At 42.2% G+C, this 12,386-nt stretch overlaps 1 protein-coding gene across 1 annotated transcript in view; it reads left to right on the top strand.

The window, feature by feature from the left end:
• Window positions 1-5,308: 5,308 nt before the first annotated feature.
• Window positions 5,309-12,386, top strand: part of LOC104080677 (potassium voltage-gated channel subfamily D member 3-like) — a 31,087-nt gene continuing 24,009 nt past the window's right edge. Inside the window, exons 1-2 of the mRNA XM_009583154.1 lie at window positions 5,309-5,319; window positions 6,391-6,553. Of these exons, the coding sequence (XP_009581449.1) occupies window positions 5,309-5,319; window positions 6,391-6,553 (174 nt within the window). The remainder of the gene's footprint in view (window positions 5,320-6,390; window positions 6,554-12,386) is intronic.

Raw genomic sequence — 12,386 nt, forward strand, 5'->3', positions numbered from 1 at the left:
TCTGAAAATATTTTGATCTCCCTTACGGACATGGAAAAATCACATAGAAAGTGATAAACTTTCTTAAACAAGCCCACGACATAGTCGGCTCTCAGACTTCAGGAGCGCTCCATTACTGGTTCTGCATTCAATCCATCAGACGATAGCACTGCCTCAGTAGCTCCAGAGCCCTCCTCCCACCTTCCCAGTACGCAAGGATTTAATACATCACATGTGAAAGTTTGTATGCCTCTGCTGAGAAAGGCAGCAGCATCTTTGCATACCTGGAGGTATGAATACGTGACAGGATAAAACCCAACCGGGCAGGAAAATGGCCCACGTGAGCTGCAGCTAGCTGTGCTCTGGAGAGCTGTGGTTTTTGATGGGGTAATTCCAGCAAGGCAGATGAAACAGCTAATGTGGCAGAGGAACTGTGAATTAAACCCTAAACAAAAGATCTAACTGTCCCCAGCCCCCGTACCATAGCTGTTAATTCCCTGTTCATTCGTCATGTGCAAAAACAAGAAAGGAATGAGTAATATTTGCTTTTGTTTTCATTGTATCATTGGAAGTGACATGATCATTATTTCACTGGAGGTTCGAAGCAGCATTAGCACAATTACATTGGACTTGTACCTATTAAATGGAGGGACATGAGCTCCTCTGAGCTGTCAAATGCAACATACACAGTCTTGCAATGCAACTGAAACACTCTAGCTGAATTCTAGACATATTTTTCTCCTTTGTGCAAATTAAAACATTGCATAGCAATTTACTTACAGTATAAAAAAGGATCTCTTGGACCTGGAAAGCTACATGCTAATTCCATGCTTTATTCTCTTTCATGCAAAAGGCTTTCAAAATCATATTCTATTGTATGGTACATAATGTTATTATTCTGTCCTTATTGTCCTAAAAGCAGAAGCTTACAGGCTGGAGTGAAACCTTCTTTTGACTCTCCTATGCTGGGCAAAAGGTTAGAGAGATAAAGAAGCTCTCAAAGAGCTGTTAATGCCAGTATGAGGGAGAAACACTAAATCGTTTGAAGCAGCATTGTTTCCGTTTCCATCCTCCACGAGATACTCAGCTTTCACAGCCTGTGTGTGAAAACCACAAGGTTTTGCACCACTAGGCAGGAGATGTCTCTTGACCGCTTAAATATAGTGACCAGAAAAAGCACAGTCCTCTTCTGACCATTTGATCCACGAGCCAGCTGTCCCCACGGTCTTGTGTTGGCTCTGCGACCTTAACCAAATCATCTGGGGGCACAGGAGCGTGCACCAGGACTCCCCGCTCGTGCTGATCTGCGGGGCTTGACTGCCCTCCCTTGAGCCAGCTCTTGAGAAGAGGAGGGGTGTTGGACCTGACACTCTGTCCAAAGACAGGTCTTTCACTGGTAAGAAGGTGTTGGGATACAGGTTTGTCAATTTTCAATTGCACTCTTATCTCCTCTGCATCTAGAGAAACCAACAGAGACAATAGCTATACAATAATGGTCATTTATGAACCATAAGCCCCTCCCCAGGTGCATGCCTTGTACAGGCTGGAAAGTTGGCACATAAAAAGGCTGCTGGAAAAGAGCATCCTCTGAAAAGCTGTTTCACTGTCCCCACGGAGTTGTTATTGCTGTAGCACCTTCCGATGCCCCTGTACCATAGGATCTTCCAGCTTTTTGACTACAATTCCCTATTTGTAGGGCTGTGAATGTTGCACAGAGAGATGGCATCATCAGAGATGCTGCGGAGAGTCTATTTTTAGAGTGAGTCATTTGATGAGCTGTTCAGCACCTTATTTATTGCTGTCTCCAGCTGGAGGAGCTAAGCACTGTCCAGACACCTCTGCCGCTAAAACCAGAACTCAGAAGCAGTGACCTCTATTTGATAACATTTTCTGTACTGACAGAGAGAAAAACAACAGCACATTATGCTGTCAAGGCTAATAGCCGCTAATTAGGGTGAGTGACATATGACCGCTTTTATATCCAAAGAACACAGAAGTCACAGTACAAATAAAAAAAGTTTAAATTCTGCATTCACAGTCTTTTCCTGTCTAAAGAGTGACCACTTAAAAGTAATTTCCGATTAAAAGTAATTTCCTATTTTGTTTTTTTCCTGGTTTGTCTGTTTAAGGCTTTACCTGAACTTCACATTATTTGTATAGTGGGTAGAAGTCTCAGTGTTCACAGTGTTTCCTTGGTAGGAAATGGGGCTTTGAAGGGACACCAAGAGAAGAAAAGGGGACAAACTGAAGCTATGTCATTGGAAACATGGGACACACGTCTAGAGGCTCCAGAATCACTATCAGCATGCAGAGCACTGAAGGGTCTGCGGCAGCAAGGGCAGCCCCTCCCAAAGGTTGCACGCCTTTGCACGCCCCGGTGCTCGTCTGGCAGCAAGTGTATCTCACCTAGCACAGCCAGTAAGCGGAGCAATGAATTCAGCAACTGCAAACTAGCTGAATCTGTTGCCATCTAACCGGATTCCTGGCAAAATAAATAGAAAAGATGTTTATCTCTATGCATGTTCCACATCTAACCTAGCCGATGCTCAGCATTTATCTCTGGACAAGCCTGGAGCCACGTACAGGCTGTGTTTACTCCAGATTTCTGTACAACTGCCTTGCATTATTAATATTTGTAATGCAGTGGCACTTAGGGGTCACTGCTGGGTGTTGGGTATGTTCAGAATATGGAGCCGCTCCTGCTCTGAAAAACCTAGCACTTAACCAAGCAGGCAAAGAATAAGTAACTGAGTGCCATTTCATAAATGGGGAACTGAGGCACAGAAAGCTGAAATTATTTACTAGAGGTCACATTAAAAGTCTGCTGAATTTGCAGCCTCCCATTTTTTTATTTCATGCTCAAACATCCCGTTAGATCCTCTGAATGTTAATCATTACCTAACTCTTCTATCTTCTTGCTGCTCTAATGAGATTATTGATGAATTACTTAAAATGCACTTTCTGTAGAAGAAATTTTTTAGGTGACAAGTTGCCTTTTACTAAACAAATTAATGGGAAAGTTGAGTTGTCTCATTCCAGTCTGGGGAAAAGAAGTTTTGGGTTTAAAATGCCCAATTAGTACTAACTGAAATCCAATATTTGAGATTATTTGGCACTGTATCTGTTATAAATACGCCATGTGCCCATGAGTACCTCGTGGTACCATTAGGACAAAAATAGTCACTCCAGCAATTAATATTGCAGCAGCTGCATATGTCAGTATAGGAGTAGAACAATTGCAACTTTATAGGTTCATTCCAAACCCCATCACAGTCAAAGTCAAAGGGAGGCCTCTCATTAAGTGCAAGGGGATCTAGATCAAGCTCTGCTGAAAGGTAGCTGGGTTTTACTCCGATCAAAAAGCTATGGCATTTCCAAACATCAGTATCACTCACATTGCAGGTCAGCCCAGTAAAGCCAGAGAACATGCTCGAAGTGCATGATGTGCCATGCAAACCCAGAGGGACGAATCCAACAGCATTCTCTCCGCAGATAACTCTGCGGTAGATCCAGAAGTCAGTGTTACAAGTTTTAGGTCTTGTTCCTGTGCAGCCTGCTCCAGCTAGTGTAACATTTCTCATCACAGTATCTCTCATAATAGTTTTGCAAATGAAGTTCTAGATCTCCCCAGCAAAGTCCTCCACGCTCCAAGACAGTTTGATCTTTCCTAATGGTGTTTTAAAGCACCTTCTCTGAAGTCCCAAGTAATGAGGTAACTCTCAGTCTGCGTGTAAGAACAAAACCCTACAAGACAGACTGTGAGCCAGACACTTATTATTATACTTTCTACAAATGCACAGAAGGGCTTTCTCTCAGTGCTCCAGGTCACTGAGATCATGTTTGAGGCATATGATTAATTTTCAGCCTTATTGTGTTAAGGGGTGGCAGGAGAAAAGTAAGAAAGATTTTTTTAGAACAGTGTTAAATGAGGCAGAAGACTTTGTCTCTTAGCAAGAGCTTTTAAACTATCTTTGCATAAAGCAGCAGTTAAAAAGTTAATAGACATAAATAGCATTTTATTGATTTGAGATGTTCTGAGGGGTTTTAATGCAGGTGAAGGCAGGAAAAGGGTTCTGCTTGGGATAATTAAGCCTTAGTGAAGCATAAAGCATTTACAAAAAAAACCCAAAACTAAACGCCAAAAAAAAAAAACCCGAACAAACAAACAAAAACCCACCAAAAAAACCCACAAACCTGAAAATGCCAAAGAAAAGTTGTCACTCGGCCTGAAACTAAGCCTTTCCTGGGACACAAGCGAGTGTGATAGCCCAGCGATGATACTCTTTTACCCAGCTGCTTGGCCACACTGTCTAGCCACCAAGCCTAGAAGAAGAGCACGAGAGACTCCCTGGAGCAAGCAGTTAATGTGTAATGAGTTCTGCTTTTATTCAGAGACCCTCATACCAACGAGTTCTTAGATGGGGGAAAGAAGTTCTGATAAAAAAGGTGTTTTGAAATATTTGGTTTTCCCCTTGGACGTAAATTATTCTTAGCACAACTCTATTCCCATAAAAGCTCTTCGTTAGTCATATACAGACATCAAAAGATAAAAATAAAGCCTCAACTGTAAATCATTTTGCTTTTCAGTATTTGCTGCATCAAACACAGAACACCCCAAAGAAGAGCACGGAAATCCCAAACACCATCTGACAGCAACTATCCAGATTTCAAGCACCCCAAAACAAGGGATGTCTTCCTTAGGCCCAGATTTTAATTTTCGCATCCTTTCCCTGTCCACTGCAAAACTTCAGCAGGTTGCAGTCCTCTCTCCCACTCCAGGGTGTAGCCAGGTCACGTAAACCTGCTTGTAGTGGGATTTCACAGAGTCCAGTGTGTCCTCCTGGGAATTCCTGTACCCCGGTGGTTTGTACACAGGCATTTCAGTATCAGAGATTTTTTTTCAAAAATTTGCTGTTATTTGTCTGCTTGCTTTTCCCTTTCCTCCAGATGAAAATTACTTCAATGAATATTGATATTAATATACATTTGCATGCAAGCATGTAATAAATGGCTCACTGAAACAAGGCCTGTAAATTCAGTCAGTGGCTGTGCTAATCATGCTCCTATCATTCTCTAGGGGCATTTGCTACAAATGAGCTTTTTGTTATATGATCAGAACACACTGCAATCCACATCCAGGTTTCTGGATGAGTTTTTGCTTGCCTATGTACCATTTGCAGAAGGAAGCATTAAAGTCACTTCTAGAGGGCAAACTGCAGGGGAGGAAGAGCCTCCTATGGAGTTTACCATCACATCTGCTGAACGCAGGGCACAACATTTGCATTGCCAACATCTGGTGCTTGCTGGATATCAGAAGTTGTGCTGCGAGATGGGGGAATCGTGAGTGATGGCACGGCCGGTTAGAATTAAGAGGTCCAATCACCTGGGATGCAACATGGGGATTGTGTTGGGCCAAACTGTAAATCAGAATTCCAAATCCCCATTACCTTTGCTATAATGCAGCATTCAGTGAACTAGCGCAGTCAATCATGTGCCCGAGTCCCAGAGCAGTTTAAGTGCCTTATGTTCCATGAGGGAATAACAGTCATGCTCCTTCTTATGGCACCGGTGAGTAGTCATAAGGCAAAGCATACATTGGTTTTCTTTACAGAAGAACAGTATCAAAGCTTAAGGTTAAGTATAAAACTGCTGCAGAAAGCTTTTGCAATATGCAAAGTAAAAACACAAACAGCAAATAAGGACTCAGAGCAGTGATTTCTGTTGTGTGGAATCCACAGAACCTAAACCAGCATCATCTTCCATCTGCATAAAATGGATTATTCCATTTCAATTCCGATGGTATTATTTAACATACAAATTACAATGGTTAATGAAGATTGCTGGGTCAAACCCAGCGCAGAGGTTTGTCTGCTGGTCTCATATGGTATGTCAGCTGGTCTCATATTCCTGACAATTCACCCTTTGAATCCAGACTTTGAACAAACCCCAAATTTCTGACTGGACAGATGGCAAGGAAACTGCTGGGTTTTGAAACAGAAGTGTAAATCAGTCCTCATTTGCACCTGGATACAAGGGAATGAAAATATATGAACCTGCTCACAAGCAGACGTACAGTTTTAAGTTTCTTAGAGCTCATCTACATGGAGAGGTAGGTACTAAATGAGCAACGGCGTGGATTCAACGTGCTCAGCAGCTTCCTGAACTGGCACATCTATTCTGCAACAAGAGTGGCTTTCTTTGGCTTAGCTTAATTCATTGCCAAAGCGCGGTGTAATTGTCATCTCTAGGATGACAGCACCACATGAATTGTTGCTTGCACGGTGGATTTCTAAGCTTTAGTGCCCAACCTGGACACTCACGTTGCTGCGCGCTCAGGGAACCTGAAAAGGCTTTTGGTGCGTTGCACTTGTCTGAAGGAGGGGCTTCCCTTTTTTTTTTTTCCCCCTCTAGTTATGGTGATATGGTGCCCAAGACAATTGCTGGGAAGATATTTGGCTCCATTTGCTCCCTGAGCGGGGTGCTGGTCATTGCTCTGCCGGTTCCAGTCATTGTTTCCAACTTCAGCCGAATTTACCACCAGAACCAGAGAGCCGACAAGCGGAGAGCACAGAAGGTAAGCCGTCCCGCGCGGCCGCCTCCTCCGAAAGCTCAGCAGCTGCCAGGAAATCTCAGCCCCTGCTTGTCACCACGGGGCTCGTGAGACACCAGTGACAATTCTGAGCATTGCAGAGGGCAGCCTGCACGCACCTATCCATCTACCTACACAGAGGTAGGCTCACCTTCACACACAGTTATAACTACCTCTACCCGTACAGACACAAGCTAGTTCACTACACACACTACGTACTGGCGTATTTTAAACATCAGAAGCAATGGGGCTTTTATTGCTCACCTTCGCTACATACCAGTCTGAAATAAATATATACATATGCACATAAACCTTTGAATCATTAACAGGAGCTGTTTATCTTTCCGCTGCTTCGTTTCTGTCCTCTCTCTGCCCTAGAGTTTTAAAAACAACCATCCAGAACCGTATACTTATCAGTACACATACCCCCTCAAAGCTGCAGACTGTAACATAGAAAAAACACTGGGAATACACAAAAGCCCCTGGGAACATCAGGGGATTATTGAATATTCCAAAATCTGAACAGTTTTTACGAGCATAAGCTTACTGATTCACTGAGAAAGTATAACAGATTTATTATATCTTTATTTCAGTCTGCTAAATTACACTAAAACCAGAATCAGGTTTTTACAACAACTGCAAACTAAAGGTCTGGGGTTTTTTTTCTCCCTATGGAATGCTGTCTGCCAGAAATTCAAGACTCAGGGGACCTGACGGAGGATAGTAGTAGAAAGATGTGCTATTTCTGCTTCAGGCAAGCATCTGGGATGTGCCTACTTCTTGCATCTCGGGGAGCTGACAGCAGAGAGCTGAGATACAAGACCTACAAAACCACAAGATTTGGCAGTCAAAACACATAAGGAGAGTAGCAGAGAGACAGAATCGTACAGGAATGACTTGCAGCGTCCGTAAGTCATTGCAGGGTTTTACGCGTACCTGCATTAGGTTTGGCGTTCTACATGTGAAAATTTTGGGAGATGTTTTTGAAGGAGAGTTGTTTATCTGATTCGTCATACAACATAATATAGATAAAAAAAATCTAAAGATTTTTCCATAGTGGAAGTCCGCTTGGTACCACACACTGTTCAGTCAGCAGCCGGACAGTGGGAAACCAGTATGGATCATTACATTCATTTAATGAATTTAAATTATTTGCAGAGTGGGTTGCCTAATACGAGGCTGCACCCAGGCATGAGGTATCTGGGTTTAACTTGCAACAGGAACGTGCCAGGTGTCAGTGCACAGGGGTACTCACACAGAGGTTTGTTAAGGGGACAGTGTGCAATAGCCCATTTAAATAATTGAAGACTTTGAGAGAAAGCACTTGTTCTACTGAAATGGGACATAAACACAGTGAGAGACAGAGCCTGTGTTACAGTATAGCCTAGGCAGCAGATAAATAGGCAAGACAAATAAACAAACAAGATTTGTACGTAACCATGGATCACAATACAAAGAAACTCCAGAACTGACTCCAGGTCTGTGCTTTCGGATGAGGCTATACTTCTCTCCAGGCAGCATACCAAAGTTTCTTCTTCTGATTCACATTTTCCTTTATTTGTGGACTGTGATCCACTTGGTGACAAGGAGATGTACCACCACCTTTGATGCTGATATGATTGATCGCAGCTTTTATAAGGTTTGCTGTATTGACACACACAGTGTATAATTTCCCCCATTTGAATTTCTAATTCCCTTGATATTGGATGAATTTCTGGGCTAAGAAAGTTTTCTCAAGTCAGAAGTGTGAGTAATTTTCACATGATCATCACTGCATGAATACTAACGAGAACGAAAGAGACAGAAGCACATTAACGACGGTCTCTCTGGAGATGGTCAGGACGTACACAGGGACATTAAGAATCTGCTTTGATAGCATAGTTGTTCCAGCATCATCCTCCAGTGAATTGAATCCCTTCTTCAGAAATAGGAAAGTTTTAGTAATAGTTAAAACTCTGTCCCCATCTAATTAAAGATACAAAGACATTTGCATAGCTTTTTCAAGAAGGTTGGAAAAAGCTCTTTGTGCTCTCTCAGTCCTTGAATATGAAGAGCCCACCAGCAGAAGGTCCTTACAAGCAGAGTTTAGAAGACACAGCTTTGAAGAAATAGCACAGATGTCTTTCCTAAGTTTCTGGTGTGCTAAATAAATTATTTTGCTCTTTTAATTTAAGAGTAAATATCATAATTTTATAATGTACAAGTAGGTTTCAAGATTAGGCTACAGACCGTATTTATTTATTTTTTATGAACTCAGACTGAAGTTTTCCAATGAGAAATAATAAAGGCTGAAGTACGGTATGAGTGTCAAATTGGCTGGATGTGACATTCACAGATTTGAAGGTTGAGGTGTGAGTAAACCTGGGGTCTCCAGCATAGTGGGGGTTTCTGAGGGGCTGCACTCCAGCAAGCAGGAAAACGCAGCACAGACCCAATGTCCCTCTGGGTTATGATGTGCTCCATCTTATCTTTGTCTCTTAACTGTTGAGGAGGCACTGGTCTAGCAGGAAGAGGTATTTAAATAGCATGAATAAAATACCAGGAGGTGGCTGTTACTCATCAGCATCTACTCTTCAACTAACTGAGGAGAAATGTTCCTTAAAAAGGAAAAAAAAAAAAACCAACACCAAGCCAAAAACAAGCTACCAGAGATTTAATCACCTTGAAGATTAATTTGCCAAAACTGCACTGCAAGAGAATTAATTACAAGGAGATCTGGCAATTTTAATTTATTGTGCTGGGTCATCGAATTTTGTCCTCTGGCATGCTGCAAGGACCAGGTCAATCTCAATGGAAGATGAATTGATCATTTCTGACAAGGTTCATTTTGGTAAAATTGTTTTTTGGTCCGTCCCGCCCCCCCAAAGACTTTTTTTTTCTTTTTGACTGATGTGCTAAGAATAGACCATCCTGACTTTGAAACGATGCTGTTCTTTAGTGAATGTCACAGCCTTTGGTTTTAAAAGAGAATTTGACACTTAAAAGGCTTGACAATAGAATGACTTTGTAATTCAGATAATGCTAGAGTCTCTCTCTTACTGTGTTCAGTTTGCAGCATAGATGCAATGTGAAGAAGAAGGAGACAAGTATCTGGTGCTGGTTTGAGGACTACACCTCCCACTTTTCAACCCTAGAAAGAGAAAGCAGAGGCAGCTGCTAACAGCTACTGAAATGCTGCTCCTTTAGCAGCAGTAGAAAAAGTAAAACAGTTCATTGTTTAGAAGTTAGAGACTGAGTGAATACAGCCCCAAGCCACATTATTCCCACCAGAGCAGGGCAGTAGAGAAAAGCATGGCTGAAAGACTGCCAGATAATACAGTAGTGAAAAGAATAGATGTGGCCTTTAGGCTTAGTGCAGCAAAGATCCCAGACATGCAGATTGCTCTCCCAAGGTTTACAGGAATGCTGTAGACCTCTGGACTCAGAGACTGGTCAAAAATCCTGCAAGAATGATCTTTCTTGTGTAAACTCTAGCTGCTGACAGGCAAATTTATTCCCATGTCTTTAAGCAGAGAACCAATACTGAAATCAAAGGCCCTATCTTTGCACTAACAATAACAAAAAAAAAGGAAGAAAAAAGGAGAAGAAAACACTAGATCTCAGTGAAAATACTTCTAGAAAGGTGTTTTTCAAAGTGTTATGGGAGCCTTTGTTGGTCCTAATCTCCCAGGCCCAATGACACTTGTCTTTGTCCAGCTTTAAAATAACCAACTCAGGTCCCTCAGCTGGAAAGATTGTGCTAAGTGCAGCAAAGTTAGTTTGTTCTGTTGGGTTTTTTTGTTCCTGGAATGATGCTTCAGAAAAGACAACTAGAGATCCCTTTGATATCTCCCCAAACTGCTCCAATACAGTACAACTAATTACACCAGTATGACCCCATTGGCTCCAATGTCCCATTCCCTGGGGAAACAGGAGCTGGCCATAAACTGCACAGGAGCTCTCAGAAATGTGAGTTTGCTTAGGTGGGCCAATGACTGAAAAATAGCAACGTGCACCAGCAGCTTTTCCATAAGAAAAAATGGTAAGACAAAAAAATACGGTAACAAGGGCAATACAGCATTACGGGTTAAGCCTATGTGGTTGTTAGCCCCGACTCCCTGCACATGTAAACGTATGTACAGATGAAGACACTAAGTCCTCAAAGGCATATTTAAAGCAGTTTTGAACAGCCTCAGAAGGCACATGGAAGTAGAGCGGCAGCTGAAATGTTTGGAAATAGCAACAACAGCCTAAAGCAAACTGGTCTCTAGACCAGCGCCCTTAGGGCTAAAATTTAGCTGAGTTGTTATAGATCTTCTCAGTTTGGGGGAACACAAATGTTCAGAAAGGGGCCTCTTACCCAATGAAGTATACCTCCTCACATTTGCACAACACAGGAGGAAGAAATGTAAATGCTCCGATGCTGAGAAAAAAAAACAAACCTGTTTAAAGTGCATTTATCGAAAAATGGTTAGATTTGCTAAATGAGCCAAGATACTGAAATGGCTGATAATCTCAGAGGGATTAGCATGGTTTTAGTGGTGCATTTCACAGGGGCTAAACTGGAACTGTCGTCTCCGAGTATAAAACTTCAGTAATCACAGTGCTCGGTTTCAGGTCTGCAGTAAATATGCTTTTGAGGACTACAGCTGCTTAGTCTGTTCAATTAATTTTGTTTATTATCTGGTGGCTGTTGACTCCACGAGAACAAGCAATATACTGCAAAAGCCTTGAAATAGACTTCTCATTTCATCTTCTAGGCTCTAAGTTTCCAGGAAAGAACCAAACACCCAGATTTAGGCAAGGAAAGGACTACCCAGGACAAAATCATTTTGCAGAGCCGCTCTCACATAAAACGATGATATAGAACTGAAAACTGTAACGCAGGCTATCAAAGAGTAGATGGTATAAATTAGGTGAAGCAGAGAAGCGGACACATTGCCTGCTGCATGAATTAAAGCATTCAATCACAGAGCCAATATCAGCAGAAGAAAGGAATGAAGGGGCAAGGGATAAGCCGTATCTTTTCAGATGGAAGTCGATGAGAGGAAGTAGATGGAGGAAGGTTATTCCAGACAGCAAGAGCTACTCGTGAGATGGTTGCACACAGGAGCTATGACTCTGCAGACTGATGAAGAGGTAACTATGGAGATGCTTAAAAGGGGCTTAAGCCAAAAGGAAGGAAGAGTAAGGACACAAACGTCTTTCTGATGGTTCCATATGAGGCACATTAGAAACAGCCTGTTCCAGACCCAGCCGTCACTCCCAGAGGCACAGAAAACAGGACTGCAGTCAGCAGAGCGGATGAAGAGGGAAGATGGTGATGAAAAGAATGCTTAATACTAGATTTATGTCATCATCGTACCCATGAGAAAGACGGCCCACACACCTGTCAATAATGAGGCCATTATAATAATTGATTTGCTAGAGAGCAGGGGAGTCAGCTTTGAAATGTTCTGTTTTTCAGCTGACACCCTAAATTTTGGAGGTGGGTTAGTGAACTTCAGAGCGTGGAACAGATCGGCCAGAAAAAGCGATTCAAGCAAAGCTGTGAGCTGTCTAAGGAGAGCTCAGCAACAGAACATGACTCAGTTCCCAGCAGGGGATGGGGTTGGGAACTTAAGGAGAGAGAGAAACAATAAGGTTAAAACTGGAGCTGGCTGACATTTAAAAAACATGGGGTTTTTTTTTCAACCACAGTGAATCTGTGTGGAGTATGTTTTTGTTGTTGTTGATATTTAACAGTTTTTGACAGGGGGGGGAAAAAAAGCTTTTTTTATTATTTTTTTGTTTTTAAAAAAGAGATTTCATTTTTGCTGGGGTAGGTACCTCTTTCTCT

Source organism: Fulmarus glacialis, unplaced genomic scaffold, assembly GCF_000690835.1.
Source record: "Fulmarus glacialis isolate BGI_N327 unplaced genomic scaffold, ASM69083v1 scaffold13228, whole genome shotgun sequence".
NCBI lineage: Eukaryota > Metazoa > Chordata > Aves > Procellariiformes > Procellariidae > Fulmarus > Fulmarus glacialis.